Here is a 22,392-nt window from a genome sequence, read left to right on the forward strand (position 1 = left end):
GAGGTCCCTTCCAGCCCTGCTTCTCTAATTCCATGTTAGGGAAAGACTTTGAAGTATCTAAAGGATAAAAACAGGTAGCTTATTTCAGGTGATAGAGAAGAAAAGCTGTAGTGGGTGATTTGGTCAAAAAAAAGAGTTGAGAGAATGATCTTGGCAGCAATCATCTGTGTAGAGTAGAACTGCATTTGTCAAGCCACAGAATCAGAGCCATAGTTAAGAGGTTGACTAATGGGAACCTGGATGAGAATTGTACCAGAAGTACACATAAGGAATGCTTATCTTAGGCATTACACAAGAGAATCTGCAAGTTTGGGTAGCTTAGTTGTGATAACTACAAAATGATTCTGACACGGGAGACACCCAGATCATCTGTATGAGGGAGATGACCAGTCATTGTGTTTGTGCACTTCATGGTCTCTTTGGGAAGATGAGCTATAAGAAGATTTTAAAATTTATTTTATCCAGTTTAAGCATGAGCTAATTTAGACATCCACCAGGAGATGAAAAGAGAGACTGCTGAGGTTTTTTTAGTCCACAAAAGGAGTTAGGTCTCACGTGGAGGATATTTGTCACTTGTCATCACAGAAACAGTAGTTGAATGTGTTTTGCCAGTAAGGTTTGCACAGTAATTGAACAGAGGAGGAGGAAAGAAAAGGATTCTTTTGGAACCCACACAGAGTTGGCGATGGGATGAGGAGGATCCTCTGAAGGGCATGAATGAATGACAAGTTAGATATGTGAGAGGAGAGCCAAAAGAGGACAGAGATGTGGAGAGCAAGAGTTGTAGAAGACAAGCATGGTTGACAAGGATGAGGACTGATTATTGGTTATGAGCTTTGTCTAGGAAGAAGTTCTTTCAGAACACTTTCAAAGTGTTTTTAGTGAAGTACACTGAGCAGAACCTGGATTGAAGAGGGGTCCAGACACAGTGGTTGTTGAAGAGGCAAGTGCTGTCTGTTATCTGTTTTCAAGATAGACAAAATCATGTTTTTTTGTGATTTGTGAAGAGCCAGAGCAAAGAGGCTAAGAAAAATAATAAGGGAGGAAGACTAGAGGGGGCAGGAGGGAGCTTGGGACAGGGATGGATGGCGTAACTGTGGCAAGTGGAAGAGGAAAAACAGTTGCATAGCATTGGGGAGGGAAAAGAGGAAGGTAATTTATCTAGTCAGTTTTCTGTTCCAAGACACTGGGAACATCCTTTTGCAGATAGAGAAGTGGAGATAGGAAGACTGTCTGGGTTTGAGGAATGAGACAAGAGAGGCTGAGATAGCAAGTGTGGTATTCAACTAAAGTGCAATAATAGAATAGTCTAACAATAACGAAAATGGATGAACTAAAAAACACATTTTAGTAGCAGAAAGCATCCTTGTCATGATTTGAATCATGCAGCGATCCAGCAGTTAATGGGCTTTTTGTCAAGTGTGTGTTGATCTAGGGCTCCAAGGTGAATGAGGAGATGAGGGTGAGGAAACATGCCGCTTAATAGGTTGGTGGGGTGTGGTCACCCACATGCATCAGAAACCACTGAGGATAAGTGTGTAAGGTATGCCAGGATAATGTGGAGGAGTTGGATGAAGAGGTAAATGAGTAGCGGATGTGGGAGAGGACCAACTTGGAAGCAGCAGACTAGGGAGGAGAAGCTCAGCACCTCATCCTTAGGCAATAGCCAACGAAAACTGATGCCTCCCTGAACAAGTTATTCTATAAGGTGCCACTTTGCCCTGCCTTCTGCCTAACTTCAGACTAAAACATCTAGCTGTCTCTCTCACCGCTGCCATAGTTTGTGATCCATGCTAGAGAATTTCTGAGAGTGGCTTTTCAAAGAGAAGCATTGCTGCAGAGGTGGGGTCAGACAAAAGGAACCAGGTTCTAGGGAGGCCACAGGCTGCAGGGGAGGCACTTATGGAAAAGTGGTGTAGGTCTGTGATCTTCTTAGTGAAGAAATGGGCATTCTGGAGAATTCAGGAGGGTGGATGAGAGGCATAAGATTAGGGGTGGAAGTAGGATTAGAGGTAAAGAGGTTAGGGATAGAGGAGAGGTTGCTGGAGGAGGGAAGGTGAGGAGCAAGACATGGTTTTGAGTCCTGGGTTTGTGTTGGAAGGGAGAAGATATCAGGGAGGGCAGAAAAGCAGAGGATTGAAGAATGTGGTCAGGAGTCTTATAACAAGTGTAATTGTTACAGAGGCCACAGGCACTGATCCCTTGAAACTGTAAGCAGCTGTACCTGCAGATGATCTCAGTCTCTCTTTTTAAACAGTGATTTCATTCAGTGCATCTCATTAACTGTTTTCTTGTGTGTCTTTTTAAAAGTTGTTTTGTAGGATACAAGAAAGTTCCCAGCTGCTTTATAAATTGGAGCAAAATAAAACCAAGCAAGAGTCAGTTAAAGAATTGGCAAAATTGGATCCTTATTGCACTTTACAGCAATATAAAGTAAGTACTAGAGCTGGTAAAAATACTACTGCTACTACTACTATTAGAACACTTTATAAATAACCCCTGATTACTACTTGAAACATGCCACAGGGTGCTAAAAGGTTGCATATAAAATAAATGAAACAAGCAACTCATCTTCTGCTCTAGGCTAGAATGAGGACCCTCCTGACTTCTGCCCGCCCCCATACGTATTCTCCAGAACATGTTGCCTCTTGATAAGAGAAAGCTCATAGAGAATGACTTACAGAATTGACAGACTGAGTTTGAAGGATTTTGTACTTGTCTTTCCTCTGATTTCCTGTTTAGAGTCCTATAATAACCTCTTATTTTTATTATTGTTATGTTAGGCTGTTCCTAATTTTACCTGCTTTGCTAATGACTATAATTTTGTTTGAGTGCAAAGGAATTCTTTTCTTCTCCACTGACCCTGGAAAATAAAAGAAGCTGCTACAGAGAGACTTGCTAGTTAGTGGCTATGGGGAAAGACTTTATTTTTCTTATTTTTATTTTTTTTTAGTGACTTGTAACCTTACAGATATATTGAGTGGTGTCTTGAATCAAAGCTTTGCTGTATCAAGCTTTGCAAATTTACTTGCATGTTGCACACAATCTATTCAAATTGTCTTCTCTAATCTTCAGGATTTCATATCATCTGTATGTGACAGACTTTTTGAAGCCCTGTTTCCTGGATCATCTCATTCAACCAGATTTTCTGCATTAACTATTTTGGGATTGATAGCTGAAATATTTTCTGTTCCAAATGGTGAGAGATTTCATTTATGTGATGGGATTAAGGAGGATTAAATCAGTGTCTTTCTCTGTTAACTAATTATTTTCTCACCCAAAATATATCAGTTTCCCCAACACCTGCTTTCTGTAACATTTAAGGTATAATTTGTTATGTTGTTCTTTCCTACAAGAAAATGACAGTTCTTGTAGAATAAGAAAACATAGTTTTTGGAATAACAGTAAGTGGTTAGGGGATGCAAAGTACAGACTTCATAAAATATGAGTAGTTTAATGAACTTTTCTGTTTTGAGCATGAATTTCAATAAAGTTTTCAGGCTCCCTGCTTCTTCCCCCAAATCAATGTTTTGCTACCACTTATGTAGCTCATTGTCTGGAAGTGTCTGAAATAAAAATACTATTAAATATATCTTTGGCATAAAATTTCAATGTACTATGTTGCATATGCACCTCAAATTTTGATACAGAGCTCTTTCTGGGCTTGAAATGCAAAAATTCAAATTAGGATTCAACCTTTACTAGGGGTTGCATCTGTAATTTATTCTTCCCTAATACCCTCTTTTTTTAAAATCAGTCCATCTTTTAATTTTAAACCTACCACAGTAGATGTACTGAGAGTTTGATTTTTTTTTTTTATAGTATGTAGGTGCCTTCTTCAATCAGCGTGCAGTATAAATAAAAAATAATATAGGATTGCATACCATTTACACAAAAGATTTAGCGATTATTCTTGCAAAGGTTTTGTAACTATTCAACCTGAGTTAGTCTGTAGAAACATTAAGAAGTTCTAGTTTTATATGAATAAATTACCAAGTTAATATGTAATCTATTTTAACTTGCCCATTTTTATGGTATCTAGAGACCAACAGAATTCCATTAACTAATTAATTAATTTATAACCCAAGCCTGAGATCCTGACTCCATCTGAGTAATAGCTTTCTCCATGAGAAGCTCTGTTGACTTCATTGTTCTTGTTTCATAGCAGCCTGTTTCTTGAACCATTTTTTTCCCCCTGCAGTGTCAAAGTTCAAAAATAAACATTTTTTTGTAAAAGAGAATGTAACATTGCTAGCCAGGCTGCTTCCAGAACAAAATGTCTCTTTGGTGGCACGTAAAGGAGACCAAAATATTGACACACTATTGGAAACGTGAACCTACAGAAGATGAGATTTGAATGCAGTTGGATGATAGTGGGTTTTCAAAGTACTGAGAACAAGAGGGGAGGGAGGAGGTGTTTTAATTAGGTAATTACTAATTAATGATTATTCTGATGCTGATAACTGTTAGAATAATAAAACTATATTTCCCTCGGTATTAGAATTATTTTAACATTCTGAAGTATTTATTTTTGTAATCTGTTTTATGGTGTTTGTAACCAGTAAACATTATGTTTAGATTGTGTAAATAGCTTAAATACAAGATGCTTTCACCTCATAAATTGGAAGGATTATGTGGAAGAAGCTAGACATCATTTGTTACTTTTGGTTTTGAACTAAGGGAAAGTTACTCATGCTACGATTTCCTCTTCCACCAAAACTTCTGTTTTTAAATTATGAATGAATTAATCTTATTTTCCTAAGGCTATTTTATGAACAGTCATTGTGGGAGTTGCAGTAGAGGCCTGCACAAATCAGAAACTAGGCATTACTTCTGGAAAGACTGCGTTAGGAATGTAGCTAGAATAATCTTTTGTGTAATGTTGTATTCTTCAAAATGACAGGTACCTCTTGCATTTGTATCTCAGTTCTTGACAACTCCAAGAGGGCATAAATTGTGTATGGACTTGGCAGAATTAGACTTTTATTTATTTATTTATTATTTGAACCACTTTAAATCAATTTTTATTTTAAGCATTTAGTTAGATTTTCATCCAGTGAAATTTTTAGGATTTGTGTGAAATTAGGGGTGGGTTTTTTATTTTATCAATTTAGCACATGCATGTGTGGTGGTTGTTGGCTGTGCCGTAAGATCGTGCCAGGAGCAGGGGTTGGAGGGGCAGGGCAGGTAGTGCCCAGGAGCTCAGTGCCGCTGGTTGCTTGCTCTGCCTAGTCAAACTCTTGGTCCCCTACCCTAATCACGCAGGGGCAAGGCCAGGCTCTGTGGAAATTTGGCCTTTGCCCCGGCTGGGACCTGGGTGGAGTGAACATCTGGTGGCACTGGACTCCCCACTGCTACCAGCCCTGGCTCTCCAGCCCCCCTCCCAGCACAGTGTTGCCAGCACAGTCCCCACCTCCTGCAGTGGTCACCATATGTGTGCATGTGCAGCATGTGCGCGCATGTGTGTGCCTGCCTGCAGCATCCCCTGCCCCAGATTTCCTTACCTTCTTTCCGGATTCATTTTTAAGTCTCTTCTATGTAACTGTCAGTGATTGCTGGTGGAAATATTTTCTGTCAGTCTGTGAGTATCAGGTGAAATCAATGTGTCAATGTCTATTGATTAAAAATCAAATCTTGCCAAGCCTAGTCATCTACCATGCCCCAAGGTCCATGAGACTGTTCTTAAAATATATATATATATATTTATGAAATTAAAAAACATAGTTTTCAGATCTTTGAGTCTGTTCTGGCTGTTCTCTTTAGTCATGCAAATTAGATTTTTTTTTTTTTTTTTGGATGGAATTTTAACTTTTCATCTAAAATACCTCCAAGAGCTGCAGCTTTAAGAAAAGCTGACGGGGTGAGAGTTGGTGATGGTGAGAGCATGGTTCTATATGATCAACTTACTGTGGAGTGTAAGGAGGCAGCAGGGCTTTCTCTTGTACATCACGTGCATGGTAGTATATGCAGATGTGCATGCTCTTACCTGTGGTAAGTGGAAGACAACTTGTAGTAGCTTAGCCCTTGTTGACAGTGGGCTAAGTCACCATGGGTTAATTAATCATGGAAAATTAGTGCAGACCAGCTGTTGCGAAAGCAGTCCCTGCTGCCCCCTTATATCCTGCAGTGACTTGCCACTTTGTCTACAGTTAAGTTTTATGAGAACAAATAGAATTTTTATTTGCAGGTTTTTAAGTGGCTTTTTGTACAGTCATGGTTTGCTTGCTAGTATGGCATTATTCAACAGTGCATTCTAACAAGTATTTAGAGGCATGCGTTTACATAGAAATAATGTGTGATTTTCTCTAGCTGTAACAATTTTAGGGTTTGCATTTGTTCAGTTGAATAAAAATGAGATCAAAATCTTGTTCTGTGAAGATGGTAATAAATTGTGGTGGGGACATTGATGTCTTGTGAACAGGTCAGGCACAAGCAGTTTTTCAGCTGGCTGAAGAGATTGATCGTACCCGTGTTCAAACACTAATCAAGTGTTTTGCCAGCACTTTTGAGGAAGTAAAAATTTTAGCATTTGAACTCCTGAGGAAACTACACAAAGCTACATTAAATTTACAGGTACAGAACTCAGTTGAAAGATAACTATACTTAAAAAAAAAAAAAAAAAACAGGTTTCCATTTTAAATTTCCTTTCAACAAAAATTTACTCACTGAGCAGAGAAAGTTGTTGATCTACATGTTTTGGCTAAGTTACAAGTTATCTGAATGCCATATGCATCATTTCACTCACTAATGTTAGTTGAATAAAATACTCTGTATTTCCTGCTCGAAAATATTATTTTTCTGTACGTTGTTATGGCCTTTGTCTTCACCACAGGGGTGGATTGTCATGTATGAAGTGAATTTTCTTTCAAACTGTCCCTTTTTATTTACCTGATATTGGTTTGTTTATTGCATTTTTTTACATATATTAGACTTGTGCACAAGGATCAGCAAGCAATAATTGCTTCCCGATGAGAATTTTTTTTACCATACATTATGTGCTGTGCTGTTCTACAGCGGTCCACTTAATGCTTTTTCTATGTAAAGTCTATTGCTTGTTACAGTACAGAAGTACATATTTCATTTTTCAAAATGCCCTGAGGTGTGTTGTGTCCAAACACTGCTGTATAAATAAAGGGCTCTATCTTTACTACTTTTGTAGCTGTGCATTTGCTGAACATTTAGCAACACATGTGCTGTGTCAGTTTCTGCTCTGCTTCTGTAATAAGGAGCAAGAAAAATCAATGCTTGTTAGCAAGTGTTCACTGGCAAAGTTACTGAAATAAGATCCAAAATATTTAGCAGTGTTGATGTAATATTGTAGTTCTTAAACCTTGTATATTGCACATTACTAACTCTCCTTATTTTTATATCAGGATTCCGGAGACATACATCACTTATTCCGAGCATCAATGGATCTTAGCACGAGTGCCAAGCCATATGACTGTGTAACTGCTTCATATTTGCTGAACTTTTTAATACATCGTAAAGAACTGCTTAATATTTGCCTGAAAGATCAGCCTGTTGTCCTTAATTTTTTGAAAAAGGAATGCATCTCAGCAGGCACTGTGGAAACAAACACATTAGCTGGTAAGTTCTAAGGAAAAGATGCTTTGAATTTGTATATTTAAAAACAGGAGGGTTCCTGGTTTCTTCCAGGCTGTTATCATGGCCTTATTTGAAGGAAGAAGTCTACCTGTTTTCTTTGGCAGTTTGCTTAGGTTTAGGTATTGCATTTGTGTAAATTTGGCTAACAGCTCTGCAAAGGCTGGAAGCTCTTGCAGGTCATCCCTTGGTGCAGCACACCATATCCCAGTGCTATGGAAAATGTGAGAGGAGTGTGGTTTACATGAGCGCTCCACACTGGTGTCTCCACCCAGGTCACAGCTATGGATTTACAAAGGCCTGGGCCTGCTTTTGCAACTGACAAGTTCTATCCTGTCACCGTTCACATGATCCAGCCTGATGGGATCCCCACCCCAAATCTGTATCGGATAACCAAAATCTGCTCCCATTCTGCTGCTGCACCAGATGTAGCCAGTATGTCACCCATGCAATTGGCATACTGCGAAGTTGTCTTGGTGGCAAACCTCTGACAGCCTTCTTAGTGAGCTTCTCAGAATGTGGATAGGTACAGCTCTTTCTTGAAGAGTATCAAGGTTTAGAAGTCTACAGCCCCCTTCTCTAGTTTCAGTCCAAAATTTACAAACCTTTGGGAGCCCAGAAGCACCTACAGTCATATTTTGATTCCTACAACTTGTGGTCTGATTTTTCTTCAGTGGAGCCAGCACCAGCAGATGCTTTTGAATCCTACTGAATTTGTTAGATGCCTCCTGATTGCCACTTTACCTTTAAAAGATAGGCCTGGAACAAGAGCTTGATCTCTATCTTTTTATCTGCTTCAGATCTCAAGATTTTTCTCCCCCCCCATTCCACCCAGCCCCTGAACTTAAAGTAAGTCTCTTGAGTACATTCAGTTGAGAAGGTTGAATTCCATTTTTCACTTTTGGTTTATAAGTTTGGGGTAAAACTTTAGAACTAGGTACTCACTTCAGTCCATGCAGCTGTCAGTAAGCAATCTTGCACAGAAATTAAGGGTAAATGTGGCCTTCATGTCATAAGATACTTTGAATTTTTTTTTGCTTAGTACTTTATAATTTTGTTCAGTATCACTTCTAGACCTCAATGATGTGTCTGTCTCTTCTCTCCCTCTTCCCTTGCTCTTCTTTTTGTTTCCCGCTTCCTTTCTTTCAGGAATTCTTTTTTTTTTTTTCCTTCAGGTCACTGTTAGTGTGCATATCCTTCCTGGAGGTGGCCTCAGAGACATTGCCTTAGCAGTTAGGGCAGGCCATAGTTATGTGACATTACCATCCTGACGAAGGGGGCCGGTCATCTTCTTGTAGGCAGTGTCTTGTAACTGCTTAATTTCTGTGGTAGAGGAATGAAGCTACTTTTCCTTAAGCTTTCTGAAATGTATTTGTTAGGGCTTTCCCCCTCTCTGAGGCTTAAGCTGTGTTCATCTTGCATCCAGTAATGCCACGCATTAGCTTTGGCACTGTAGTACGCCGTGAGTAAGCTACTTGTCTAGTTTCCTAGATTGGGAGGATTCTCTGGGTCCTGGTTTTGAGACTGGGAGATCTTCAGAAGGTCAGCCGATCCTTGTCCTCCGTGGTTAAGACTTGAACTATCTCAAGGTTTTTCAGCATCTGATGCATTGTGTAGGACAGCCCCTTTCAAATGTGGAGTGAGTCTTTAAGCTTCATTTTCAGACTCTCCTTGCCACATAACATTTCTGCATATATGAGTATATATGTTTAGACACCTTATTAGTGCTTACAGCATAGTACTAGCAAGGACTTCACTGCAAATGGCCATGGCCCTAGCTGCTGGTGATACTAGCTGGGTTAAAGAAAGATTGTGTCATCTTCGTAATCGCTCAGCCTGAACACTGGATGACTGTGAGAGAGAGGTAGGCAAGGTTCTTTGGGTAGATGTGATATCTTTTATTAGATCAACTGAGTAGTTGGAAGAAAGTTCTTTGCAAACATAGGGAGTCTCTGCTGTCCTGAGATCTCCAAGGAATGAAAGAAGCTAAAAGTGTGACGTGATGTCAGTGAGAATTAAGTTAGGAAAACGAAAGGTAGAGAAGGGAAGGGAGGGGGGAAACAAGGGGGGAAATGCCATAGGTAAATAAAGGAGACACTACTTGAGTTCTCCAAGGTAGAAAAGAGGCAGTCTGTGAAAAAGTAAATAGCTGGAAATTAGGAAGACAAAGGGTAGAAAACAAGGGGAGGGGAGGAAGTGGGTGGGGGAAGAAAAGTAGAGAAGTGCCTTTCCCTTATAATTAATATCCTTATACACAACAGAGGATTCCACGAGACATACTGATCCAGATAAGCAGACCATAGTATATAGCTGTTGGCGGGAAAGGACCCCTGAGTGATCTCCTGTTTTTGCTATACAAGAGTATTTGCTGAAGCTCTGCTCTGCAAATCTGTCCATCGGCTCAGGCAGAGTACACCTGGTGGCCGGTCAGGCCCTACCATTTTGTATGATGGGCAGCATGTGTTTTCCCGCCAAGGAGAAATCATGTTCTGTAATAGGACCTAAGCTTGTCCTCATGTCTCTGATGGGGCCATCACTCAAACTCACAGTAACATGCCCTCTGTTCCACCTTTCCACAAAAACAGCCTTCCTGCCTACACGGGGTTTTGCAGTCAAAAAAGTCCCATTAGGGATTCAGCCTAAGTTTCTAAGGCAGTTACTGAATTCCATTTCACCCAACAAATCAATGTGCTGGTGTTCCTTTCCAGACCTCATTCTTTCTCAGCTGAGATGTCTCTATCTTCGTTTGATGTGAAAAAGGCTCAGCCCGTTCATCTGCACAGAATTTATTCTTTTAGAAAATCATCACAACTATTTGTTTCTTTAGCTCAGAGATCTAAAGATATAGCTGTGTCAGCATGGAGACTGTCTCATGGGAGTGTTTTAACGTAGTATGTGTTATGATACTGCTGTGCAGAGCTGCCCTCTGTGGTCCTTCCGTCTTTGTATCGGAGCCCAGACACCCCGATAGCATCCCAGCTCAGTGTTTCTGTAGAGGGCAGCCACCTTGAGTTCAATATATCCTTTTACCACATGCTGAACAATCACAGGTTCCTTGGCAAATACTGTACTTCGTGGCCCTTCGGTCACTGTTAGTCTAGGGCAGGGGTGTCAGACAAGAGGCCTCTGGGCATGGATTGTCGGGCTCCTGGCAGACCAGGAAATTCAGGGGTGGGGCTAGTGGAGGCTACAGAATCTGGGATACAGGGCCTGGTTGGACATGGCTGTTGGAGGAGGGTAAGTGAGGGCTGTGCTGACACAGCACTTCAGTCTGCCATTGCTGCCTCTGCTGCGACTTGCCCTGCCACTGCCTTTGCTGCTGTCAGGCTCATGAAGAGCCGGCTCAGGGAATGGGACAAATTTGATGTCTATAGTCTAGGGGACTCCAAGATCCATCTCAAGGGATGTGCTCATTCTCTTGGTGTCAGTAAAAGTGAGGATATGTGTATGGGGCATCATTGAAAGGAGAGAGAGAACTTCCTTGCTAGCAACTGGAGTTCTTAAAGATGTAGCATTTATACATACATTTCATGGGCACACACAGTATAGGACTGCAACTGAGAGGGAACTGGGGAGCAAAAAGTCCACACTTTCCTTTAGTCCCTTGATGTAGGGGAAGCAGAAGGGAGGCAGTGTTATGGATAAGGCTAAAAGCAGAAATTTCTTGGGGATGCACAATGAGGATGCTTATATGGACAGTACAGCTCAAAACTAGAGTTACTTGTAAGTAAGCCCTCTTTTCCTACCCTTGACCTGTAGACTTAACATACAGTTTCTTACTTTCATTGCTAAGAAACTGAGTAGTTAATGTTTTTATTTAAAATGCAATTTGGCTTTGTACCTCTCATCCCAGTGAGATTAATGGTGATCCATCAGTTCATTTCTCTGAGGGCTCAGACAAAGACACGATCGCATTGATGTAAAATAGGAGCAAACGCAAAATGTCAGCCTCTGCACCAATGTCACCTGGTAAAATCAGGTGTTAGAGTTACATCAGGAAAAAAGGAGTAAAAATATACTGGTGTGTAGATGTTTTGTGTGTCATGTGTTTGCAGTTGCCTGCAGGTAGCTGTTTGCTCAGTGCAAACAGACTAAAGATGCTGCTCAGTCATGGTCATGGCAAGGTGCAGTAATTATAGCTACCCTGGGAAAACTGGTTGTCTTTCTGGTCCAGATCCCAGGGTAATTTACATTAGTACACAAAACGTATACCTGAGTTTAATGTGTTATGTGCACAGGCTCAGAGTCATTGTTTCAACTGGTCTGCAGCCTGGAGTGTATGACACTGCATTGGTTAATCTGTTCACATTTGAATGGTTTTTGTTGCGAGGCCAGATTCTGAGCTGTGTTTTATGCACTTCACAAATGCGTAATACATGCTAGCCCCAGCCGTGGACCTTACCTAACGCTTCTGTGGCACTTATCACCTGTGGTATCTAAACACTTCAAGGCTTTTAATGTGTTTTTGACACTTTTGATTTTATATATTGGCTGATACTTTTGTCGAGTGTTGTGGGGGGCAAAGATGCTTTCCAGAGTAGTGTTTGGCTGTTACGTGCTGTAGCTAACAATAAGGCAGGAGTTAAGTGCCACTGAAAAAAATGGAAAGATTATTTAGGCAGTTGATTAGAGGTGCTGAACGTTGAATATTTCACCTACATGTTTGTCATTCAGACTGTCATTTAAGGCCTAATTCTGCTTTTTAAAATGTGTAAATTATTTCTGTTGACTTTGGTGTAAAGTGTATGAATACACCTGCATGTAGGATTTCGCCTGAGTCGTTACAAACCGACTAAGATTTTAAATTAACCCTGTTCAAATTGACCAGGCTATTATTGGACGTGGAGGGACTGAAAAATATGGATAATATTTTTTGGATAGAAACAGAAAATCAACATGAAGTTGAATGGCAGATTTGGTAAAATGCAAAACTTTGCTCTCTAAATGTCATGCATGCAAGTTTATCCTATATATATTTAAATCAGTGTTCCTTTTTTCTGTGTACCTTTTGTTTTCTCTAGTTGTCAGACTTCTGTTAGCAAAACTTGAGGGAGAAATATTCCAAGCGGAAAAGTCCCTGCTTCAAGCAGCAGCTTCTTTCCCATTGTATGGAAGAGTACATTGTATAACTGGAGCTTTGCAGCAGCTACCTTTAACGTAAGTAAAATATGCTAACTGAAGTCTGATTATGTGTAGTTAAGATGGTGTGGCGGAGCTGTTTACAAGAAAGTGAAAGCACGTCATGTAATTTATCAACTCAGTTTATAGTGCTGATTGTCTTCAACAACTCTTTATTATAGACCTATTCAATTCACTTCTTTCATGTGAGCTAAATTCATAATAGTTTTCAGTTTGTGGAACAACCAGTTTAAAAATGCAGCTGTCATAATTATTTAATTTTAAAACGTTTTTTAAATATAACACTTATATTCCTTGATTATGTTTTTTTACAGTAACTTGACATTGATGACAGAGTGGAAGCACATGGTGACAGATCTTATATTGATATCCTACAAACTCTCTACTGTGGTAGCTCCTGTTGTGCAGAGTTCATCACCCGAGGGTCTTATTCCAATGGACACAGATTCAGGTAAAATAAGTCCATTTTTAGCAATGATTTTGAGATTGCCATAATGTTAAGTAACATAACTTTTGAAAGCTGTAGTAAATCTGAGGTTATGAGCAGTATTTTAAATTGCTTAGCAAATCAGATTTCTGTCACATGTTTCTTAGTTAAAAAAAATAGAATTTAGAATTCTTTAAAATGAGACAGTATTGTTTCAGCAAGTAGCTACAGTCAGACCTAGTGCTGAGCTTTGTCTTGACTTCATATATCCTCTTCCCTTTGACAAATACTCTAATACTATCAAAATTGTCATAAAGGGATATGTGGTCTAAGAGACTATACCCTGCAATATGAGTGTTTCCATTTTCTTTAAGGGGAAATTAGGGTAGGGTATAAGTCCATCTCCCCAGATGCCAACACCCCACACCACCAAATATATTTTGCTATCAAATGTTTTTGATTTACTCATATATGTCTTTGCACCAAGCTTTTCAAGTCTATGTCCTGGTAGGGAACTTCAAGCACTCTGAATTGTTTGTAGTATGTGGACCATGTTCTACTCCAAGATAATCCTACTGATTTCTAACAAAGTTACTTTTGTGTACGGTGGATATAGCATTGTGTGTGTTAGTCACATGAGTTTAATACTGCACAGCAGCAGCAGCAAACAGTGACTGCTTCTATTTTAAATCTTTTTGGAGACTCGCTCGATTTTTTTTTTTTTTCCTTTGGGTTCTGTTTCATTTAATACCAGAATCTTAAATTGCTATCTGACTTTGGATAAAGATTGTTTCCTTGCACTGTCCTATGTAGAAATCTGTTGGAGTATTAATACAAATTAAAGGGTCAGAAGGAAGAAACTTCCTTTTACTAATAAGCCTGGTTTATTAGATTTGTTTGGGTTTTTTTTTTTCCTGCTAACACTTTTATTTAGCAGTGTACCCAGAAGTAGTTCTGTGCACGTGAAAGAAATGGAGAAAAGAGTTCTGAATAATCGGATTTGAATATTCCCTTATTTAATACTTAGAAATTGCGGACCATTTGCAGATGATTCTGCATGAGATACAGCCCCGTGATACAAATTATTATTTTACTCGAGCAAAAATTCTGAAAGAAGGTTGCAGAACAGACTTGGAAAAACTTGTGGATGGCAAGCCAGTTGATGTTTCTGAAGATATGAGAGGTAATTCAAATGCTCCTTTTTAAATTAAGTCAGAATATTTACTTCAGCACATTTCATAATTTAAGTGCTTATTGAAGTTGGAAGTTATTTGCTATGTGTAATATTTAACTTATATGACAGTTCTGTCAGAAGCTTGTTGTTCACACATGTGATTTTAAACGCTGATTTATATGTGGTTAATTTTTCCTAGTCCACAAGTGAAAAGGAGTCATTTGGTATTAGTCTAGTTTCTGTGTTGGGTATACTAGCCAGGTGATCTTAAATACCTTTGAATCAAATTAACCTTATGTTTCTTGCTGCAAAGTGGTTGTATGGCTTCCAATCCAGTGTTATGTAAAACTTTTGAGGTATTTTTTTTAATGTGAAAAAAAAATGTAGTAAAAGCCAGTTCACTAAAAGAACAGTAAGCAGCCTCAGCTTGGAGTCAATTGGTAAAATTTTAGGGGATGTTGTGAGTCAGTATTGTGTTGTCTAGCATTTGCCTGCAGTAGCAAAGATAGTTGCAGATAAAAATCCAATTATCCTGTGTTGCTGATCGAATGGTAAGTTAGTATGTTCGTTAAAGGAAACTTCCGTTTACAGTGTCCAGTTTCAAACTTACAAGATGACCTACAGATTTAAAAAAAAATTGTGAACGTTATTGGCTCACTTATCTCTAGTTTAAATCGTATGTTTGGGCCCATGCTTTTTATTTCATGTAAATGGGCCTGTAAATATAGTGTTCTGAATTCTCAATGAAGCTCATTTGATGGCCGCTAGGTGAGGCTGTTGCATCATCATCAGTTCATGCTTGTGAATGATCCCAACATTTTTGAAGTCTTGGTTAAAAAACAAATAAGATGTGGTGAATGACATGTCTCTAAGTGATATTTGAACTAATTCCAAAACAAAGTAAAATGTTTTTCCTTTAATCCTGAGGTTTTAGTTATTTGTGAAACTTTATTAACAATTGCTTCTCAGTTGTTATTAGTAGTTTATTGTCAATTGCTTCATTGACCAAAGCAGTGGACTTCTGCCCTTTGAAACATCATACTTGATCCTTTAGAAAATTGTATATTGTTGGGCTTGTGAAGCAGAATAATATACTACAGGTGTCTTCAAGATGGAAGTAGTTAGGCTAAAGAAGAATGAGTGCATCTTGTTTAGCTTGAGAATTTGGTTTAAAATATTGTGGATATGGAAATGATTTTTATAAAAAAAAAAAAAATTAAATTAAGACTCTCAAAATAAAATTATAGTAAAAAATGAATGTTGTGTCATAACTCCATTACTCCCTAACTATTACGGAGTTTGTTTGTTTTTAAAGGTAAAGAGCAAACATGTGATGTAACAGCTCAGATGGTATTGGTATGTTGCTGGAGAAGCATGAAGGAGGTGTCATTACTTTTAGGGATGCTGTGTAAACTTTTGCCTTTAAAGGCTACATCAGAATCATCAGATGGATTGATAACAGAAGAACAGGTAGGAATACTTTTTTTGCTATAAAATCATTAACTTTTAGAAACGGTTACCAAATTTACTAAATTTTCCCGGAATAGGGAAAGTATGGAAATATTGTATTCATTCATTTACCATTTACTGTGGTGTCAGTAGAACTTTCTATTTTTTTTTTTTTTTTTTTAGCTAAAGTAATATAATTTTTTAAATTTTCAATATTTATTTTCAACAAATTGGTATGCTAGAGTAATCAAAACAAAGTAAGTCATATGTAACTAATATTCTGATAGCAGAAACCCATGAAACATTAACCTAATTTAGTAGTATTAGCACCTTTAGCATGTGTAGGCTTCTTGGATGAAATTCCAGCCATTGGGGGTTAGTTCTGTGTATATCAGTTTGGAAGTATGAATGCTGATTCAGTGCTTCTGGACTCAGTCCAGTTTTTTTGTTTCCAGTTTGAAACCAGGAACTTTTGACTCTGGTTAAAACTGTGCTTTTTTTTTTTTTTTTTTAGACTCAATATTCAGTAATTCTGGGGAGTGAAATATATTGTTTTTTCTACATATGTTTTCTATAATACGGTTGATAAAATTACAGATATTTTGTATTTGTTTGACTACTTCACCTACTTTTTATATTTAAATACCACAAAAGTCAGTGCCCTGTCTGGGACCATTCAAGAGAGACTTGAGTATAATTTGCAAGAAATTAGTTTACCACAAGCATTTCATTTGGGAATATTTTGTATTTATTGGACTTCTGTTTTTAATTGATTTTTTTTTGTTTCATTGTGCTTTCAACAAAACCAGTTTTCCAGCATAGAGGACTGAAATATGCAGCATGTATTTTGGGTTTAACCTTTTTCAAATAAATATTTTTTTCTTAAGGGGTTGCAACATTCTAGGACAAAATAAATAACAGTATAGTATGCTGCTGATCTGATTTTCTTATGGTATCTCATGCAGTGCCTTGGAAATAACACTGATATTTTTATTCATGCATTGTCTTTTTTTCAGCTGGTTAGCAGCTGTGCTTGCACTGTTGCAAAGCTGTGCGGTGTAGATGATAGAACATCAATATACCTTCACAATCATGTTCCTTAATCTGCTCCAAATCAAACAGGAGTTGGTATTTTAGCATTACAGTCAACCCTGATACTAGTACCTTGTTCCCACTTGAAAATGAGGCCACTCTAATAGACTGGTAATAAACTGTTGTTAACTATTGTTAAATCTCTGTCATTCTTGTGTAGCAGAATGTAACATCTTTATATGGAGAGGAATAAAGTGAGTTTCAGGCAGATATTCAAACAGTGGACTCTCTTTTCCATAAAACCAGCAAGCAAGTAGATATATGCAGACTGTTTGTTTGACTGTTCATCTATAAATAATCTATGTAGTTGTGTTTTGCAGGTAGAAAAGTGAACCTTAAAGGTTGCAGTCTTAAAGATTGAGTTTCATGGTAGTAGTATATTGAGGGTGAAATTTTACTTCAGCAGTGTAACTGTTTTAGTATGTTTTGTCTGTAAGAAGACATCAAGCCACTTGCACCTCAGTGCATTTTCTTTTTTGTAGGTGTCTTTTTTTAGTTTAACAGTGTTTATCCATATTTATATAATTACTTTCAATTGAAAATGTGACCGTAATCCCATCCCTTTTTTTAATGGGAGTTGAATCTGCAGGTTGTACTGAGGGCTTGATCCAGAGCCGTTTGATGTACATGAAGGTAGTTCTCCCAGTTTCCATCTATGCACCACTCCCTTATGTGAAAATGAGGACACATGAGCTGCAGTAGATACCCCTTTGAGAAATTTTTACTAAGCTAGCCTGCCCCTTGGTGTGTGAGGGAGAAGGCTCTCTGGCTAGTAACTCCTGTGGGTTTAGAAAGGGTGTTTGTCGTCTTTTGCTCACTGGGCTACTTCTGCGAGCTCATGCTGAGTGATCACTAGTGTAGATCAATGATATCTACTCTTCCTCTCTGATGTGGCGGGCCCTTGCTACATACAAAGAGAAGGTATACAAAGAGAGTAGAGCATGGTGTCTGCTTAGAAGCTGCTTAGTTCAGAGAGGCATGAGCTTTTATAGCCAACAACCTACTTGATCTCTTAATAGAATTTGAGAGTGTAGGTTGTTGCCTGTAAAAGCTCATGCTTCTCTGAACCAGTTAGTATCTGAGGTACCACCCTGCCCCAGCTTCTGCCTGTCTCACAACTGACACTTCTCAATACAAAGGGAAGATGAAGTTTCCTTGTACAGGCTGTGTTTGTACCCATGTACCCTGGCCTTAAATGGCTGAAGTTAATAATGTGCACATTGAACTGGGGCTGCTTCTGATTTTTATTAAACAGTGTGGAAAAATGAATAAGATTGGAGTCTCTACCTGCCCTTGCAGAAGGGGTGATGTGAGGAGTAGTGGCTAAGTAGGAGCCTGGGAACCTCAACTTAACCCCTTATGGGCTGTGTGCATCCGTGGGCTGCCAGCTGGACAGCCCTGCATAGATTATCAGTAATCTTTTAAATTTGTTTTAATGGGAGATGCTACCAAATTTTGGAACTGAGTGTACTTTTAAATTGTAATTGGCAGGTAAATTGTAGATAAATGATAATACTTCCTATGAAGTTCACACCCGTCTTTTCACTGTTACACAAATTGGTAAAGGTACATTTTAAAACTCATTAAGGAAAATTTAATACCATTGTTCTTAGCTGAGAACTAGAGTTGTCCTCATATGGCACTGCCAATCTTTCAGTTTCACTTCGTAGTTTTCCTTTCTTTCTAGTTTCGGATCTGTGTTGATTTTATACTAATTGTGTTAAATTGCACCACATTATGTGGTGGTACTCTTATGTGGATAAACAGTAGTTAGTCTGAGATCATTGTGTCCACCTGTGACCCATGATATGATTTGAACTTGGACATTGGTGCTTTGATGCCAGCATTTTCATTGCTTGATGGATTTTTCCTTCTGCTTTCCCCCCAGTTTTACCTTTTGCTGCCAGTCCAGTTTAGGAATGGCCCCATGAGTCATGTGATGTCATATCTAAGAGGTTGGGCAATGGTGGCCAGCAGCTTTTGGTGTCCTTCTCTATTAGGGTAGCTGTCATTGGCTGTTTTTTTCCAAGTGGTGTTATTGCCTGCATGTCAGTGTCTGCTCCTAAAGGAACATATGCTGGGAGAAATTTGTAGGACCCTAGCATCAGAATACGAGATTGGATTTGTTGGGTGCTCCTGGCAGGCCTTGCTTTCTAACCTTGGAAAGAATGGTGCTATGCTTCCTCCATGAAAATAGAGGAGCTCAAGAGTATTATAACTGGCAAAAATGGCCTGACAAGTGGCAAGGGATGTACCATGCACTGTTGGTGAGTCTGCATGGGAATTATCAGAACATCCCAGTTCAATCTGACCTGGGAGAAAATTTCTTCCTGACCCTGAATGTGGTCACCAGTTTGACCATGATCAAGCCAAAGACTGAGTTCCCGTGTGGGGCCAGTGTGGTCTTCCCATAGCAGCTCAAAGAGCTTACCAGTTGCCGTCTTTGTTAGTAAGGATAATCTAGTAGATCAAAGTCCTTGTGCCTGGACCTTTGCACGTTTATCGAAAGGGACAAAGGGATGAAGCTGCTTTACAAACACGGTATCAGGAATTCCATCTGAACCAGTCAGTTTTTTGTTGGTCTTAGAGCAAAAGAAATTACTTATCTGAATGTAGTCACGTAACTTTGTTACTACGTAGACCAGGGGTAGGCAAACTCTGTCATGTATGGCATTTTACTTGGTGCACATGCATCAGGGCAGACAACAGGGGAACTTTGAGGGCCCGATTTCTGTTGTGGCAGTGCAGCACTGGCCCCTTCACCATCCGCTGCCATGTGTGTGCACCCATTGCTGGCAACAAGCCAAGCCAGGGCTCCGTGGACCCTGATGCAGCTGCTTGCAGCCTCCCTGTTGCGATCAGCCCAGGCTCTGTGGTGGGCATCAGGGGCCTACCCAGACTCCAGATTGACTGAGGTAAGCAGCCAGGAGGCTGCAAGTGGCTGCATTAGGGTCTGCGGAGGCCCAGCTTGGCTTGTTGCTGGTAGCAGTGCACATGTACCTTAGGACAGACTTCGGGGAAGGTTCTGAGGCTGCATTGCCACAACAAGGATAGGGCCCCTCAGGGCTTCCCTGCTGTCCGCCCATGGCACATCAACATCTTGTAAGTTGAGGGTTGTGGCTGTTTGTCAAGAAATGTTGCCAATCCTTGACCTAAACAGAAATAGCCCTTCAGGCTTTCCTCCTGCTTCTGTGACTATATCTGGTGAATTTAAAAAGGCCAGATTATCTTATTCAAGAGATTTTCCCAGTCAGTCGATCACTCTGCATTTGCATGTGTTGTCAGCTGGTTTTCAAGGCTCTTGCTCTGAATATGGTCAGCAGTTTTAACTTGTACGCGCACTACATATGCATGTGTACGTGCACACACATACATGCTGCATGGCTGGCACGTGCGCAAATATACACAGTACACTTAAACTGTACTTTTTATACTGTCTCAAAATCTGGGTTGACTTAATTTTGTCCCAAAGCTTACTTGAAGTTATATGTGAAAGTTTACTCTGAAAAATGGAAAAGATGAAAGGTCATTTGACAAATGTTATGATTATATGCATTTAATAAATGCTGTTTGGTGTCTGATTTAGTCATCATTTGAGTGTTACTGAGAGTGAGCTCAGAAAAACTGTGAGATTTAATCCTGCAAGAGACCTTTTTTCAAAAGATGTATTGAAGCTTACAGTTTGATTTATTGAATTTGATTTATTGATATCAGCTACATTTAAATGTGAAGATGCAGATTTACTATCTTACACTTTAAGTATCGTTCTCACTCTACTAAACAGTTAAAAGAGCACAGTAGAGACTTTATTTTGCACCATTATTTGACTTTCCTTAGAAGCTTGAAAGCAGTATGGTTTATCTACCAAATGCATAATTTTCCATGTGCACCAAGTGCACACGGGGGGAAGTGCATGTTATTTCTTGTGGTGAATAAAATCACAACATTTTAAAGTTAATTAATTGGTTTAGAAAATTCAAAGAAGTACAGGGCCAATAACTTAAACTATAATAGGAATCCTCTTCCATTCCTAAATGATTTTCTATAAAATTTTTTTCTTTTTTACTGGTCAGAGGACATTTAGTTTAATCCTTTCTTGATATCCAAAACAAAACAGTAAGAGGTTAGTGTCATACGATTAGAATTTGGAAGTCAGTGAGTCTCCAAGTGCACTACTGCCTATAAACTGTCCCAAAATATAATTTAATACTTTGAAATTACAATATTTAAAAGTAATTTATTTATAATTTTTCAGCTAATGACACCTCATTGTAAGGGGCAAGAGCTAATTGTCTATGTGTTTTTCATTATTTTTTGAAGTAAAGCCTTTTATTAGCTATGGTCTAGTTATTTTTGTTTTAGAATTATTCTGACTTGAAGAAATATTACTGAGATTCAGATGAGCGGTTGATCGACGTAGTACGTACATTGTATATAGTAGTGCTTATATATTGAAACATCAGTTTCAAAGGATTTTGGATGTGTGAATGTAGCAGTAGCATTAATTCGAAATTATGATTTATCTTTCTTATTTTTTTTTTAGATTAAAGATATAGGAAATTACTTTAAACATCATCTCTTGCAGTCCAGGCACAGAGGGGCATTTGAACTGGCTTACACTGGCTTTGTGAAGCTCACTGAAACGCTCTCCAGGTACAACATTCACAACCCACAGATTTCTTATTTTCTCTTTTTTTTTAATGTATTAATTTTACAAAATGTTGCTCCAGTCCTGTAGCTAACTGTAAAACCAAATCCCCTATGCTCTTTTGGGGTTTGATTGAATTATAGTGATTGTTTGCCCACTATATGAAGTTAGCTCTATGATCAGGTTAGTTTAGAAATAGCGTTCAAGCGTTTGAATACCTGGCTCTCTAAAAATCTGTTTCCTTAATTGTTTTTGTTCTGGTTAATTCATGGGAAAATTGGAGTGAAGCTGCTGGAACCTGCAGTTCTTAAGTACAAGAATGAATGGCAGGTGTGCTGTTTCCCCTTAGCATTTGTATGTGGCCTTGGAAATTTTCCTTGCTGTTGGGTGAACTGTGTATTGTGCCATTTAGAACATTACCTGAAACATATCACAAAGCATGCCATAAGGTGAAGGTGGGTAGTGTTTCCCAGCAGGGTCCTAGCATCACGTAGCTCAAGTCAGAGGCAGGCAGCCACTAAGACCTGGCTGCCACTGCCACTTCTTCTGCTTCCCAGCTGTGATGCAGCATGGTGTAACAAAACCATGCATCTGGGTTTTCCTGAACTTGTCCTCTTTTTGGCCCACTGCCCTCCTGTTCATGCAGGTTTTTAAAATTCAAGCAAATGTCTGGGATTTTGCTCTGTCTCTGATTTTCCAGGCACTTCTAGCTTGGCTGCTTGGGGTGGGAGCAGGAGAGCTAGGTGGTTGGCTGTCAGGGGATCACGTGCTCTGCACACGGGCCCTGGCAAGCTGCTTGCAGGCAGGGCATGGGCGTATCACCCCCCGCATCATATACCACTTCCCCCTCTCATCCCCCTC

At 39.2% G+C, this 22,392-nt stretch overlaps 1 protein-coding gene across 5 annotated transcripts in view; it reads left to right on the forward strand.

The window, feature by feature from the left end:
- Positions 1 to 22,392, forward strand: part of THADA (THADA, armadillo repeat containing) — a 291,659-nt gene that overhangs the window by 26,181 nt on the left and 243,086 nt on the right. For 4 of the 5 annotated variants that reach the window (XM_019549394.1, XM_019549396.1, XM_019549397.1 and 1 more), the window contains exons 15-23: positions 2,311 to 2,433; positions 3,076 to 3,199; positions 6,422 to 6,573; positions 7,374 to 7,587; positions 12,624 to 12,759; positions 13,056 to 13,192; positions 14,196 to 14,351; positions 15,658 to 15,812; positions 21,427 to 21,536. In XM_019549394.1, the coding sequence (XP_019404939.1) occupies positions 2,311 to 2,433; positions 3,076 to 3,199; positions 6,422 to 6,573; positions 7,374 to 7,587; positions 12,624 to 12,759; positions 13,056 to 13,192; positions 14,196 to 14,351; positions 15,658 to 15,812; positions 21,427 to 21,536 (1,307 nt within the window). Of the gene's footprint in view, positions 1 to 2,310; positions 2,434 to 3,075; positions 3,200 to 6,421; positions 6,574 to 7,373; positions 7,588 to 12,623; positions 12,760 to 13,055; positions 13,193 to 14,195; positions 14,352 to 15,657; positions 15,813 to 21,426; positions 21,537 to 22,177; positions 22,298 to 22,392 lie in introns of those variants that run through there. The other variant, XM_019549399.1, reaches the window with a different exon arrangement.

The sequence above is a fragment of the Crocodylus porosus genome, unplaced genomic scaffold (genome assembly GCF_001723895.1).
Source record: "Crocodylus porosus isolate Cpor-Errol unplaced genomic scaffold, CroPor_comp1, whole genome shotgun sequence".
NCBI classification, from domain to species: Eukaryota; Metazoa; Chordata; order Crocodylia; family Crocodylidae; genus Crocodylus; species Crocodylus porosus.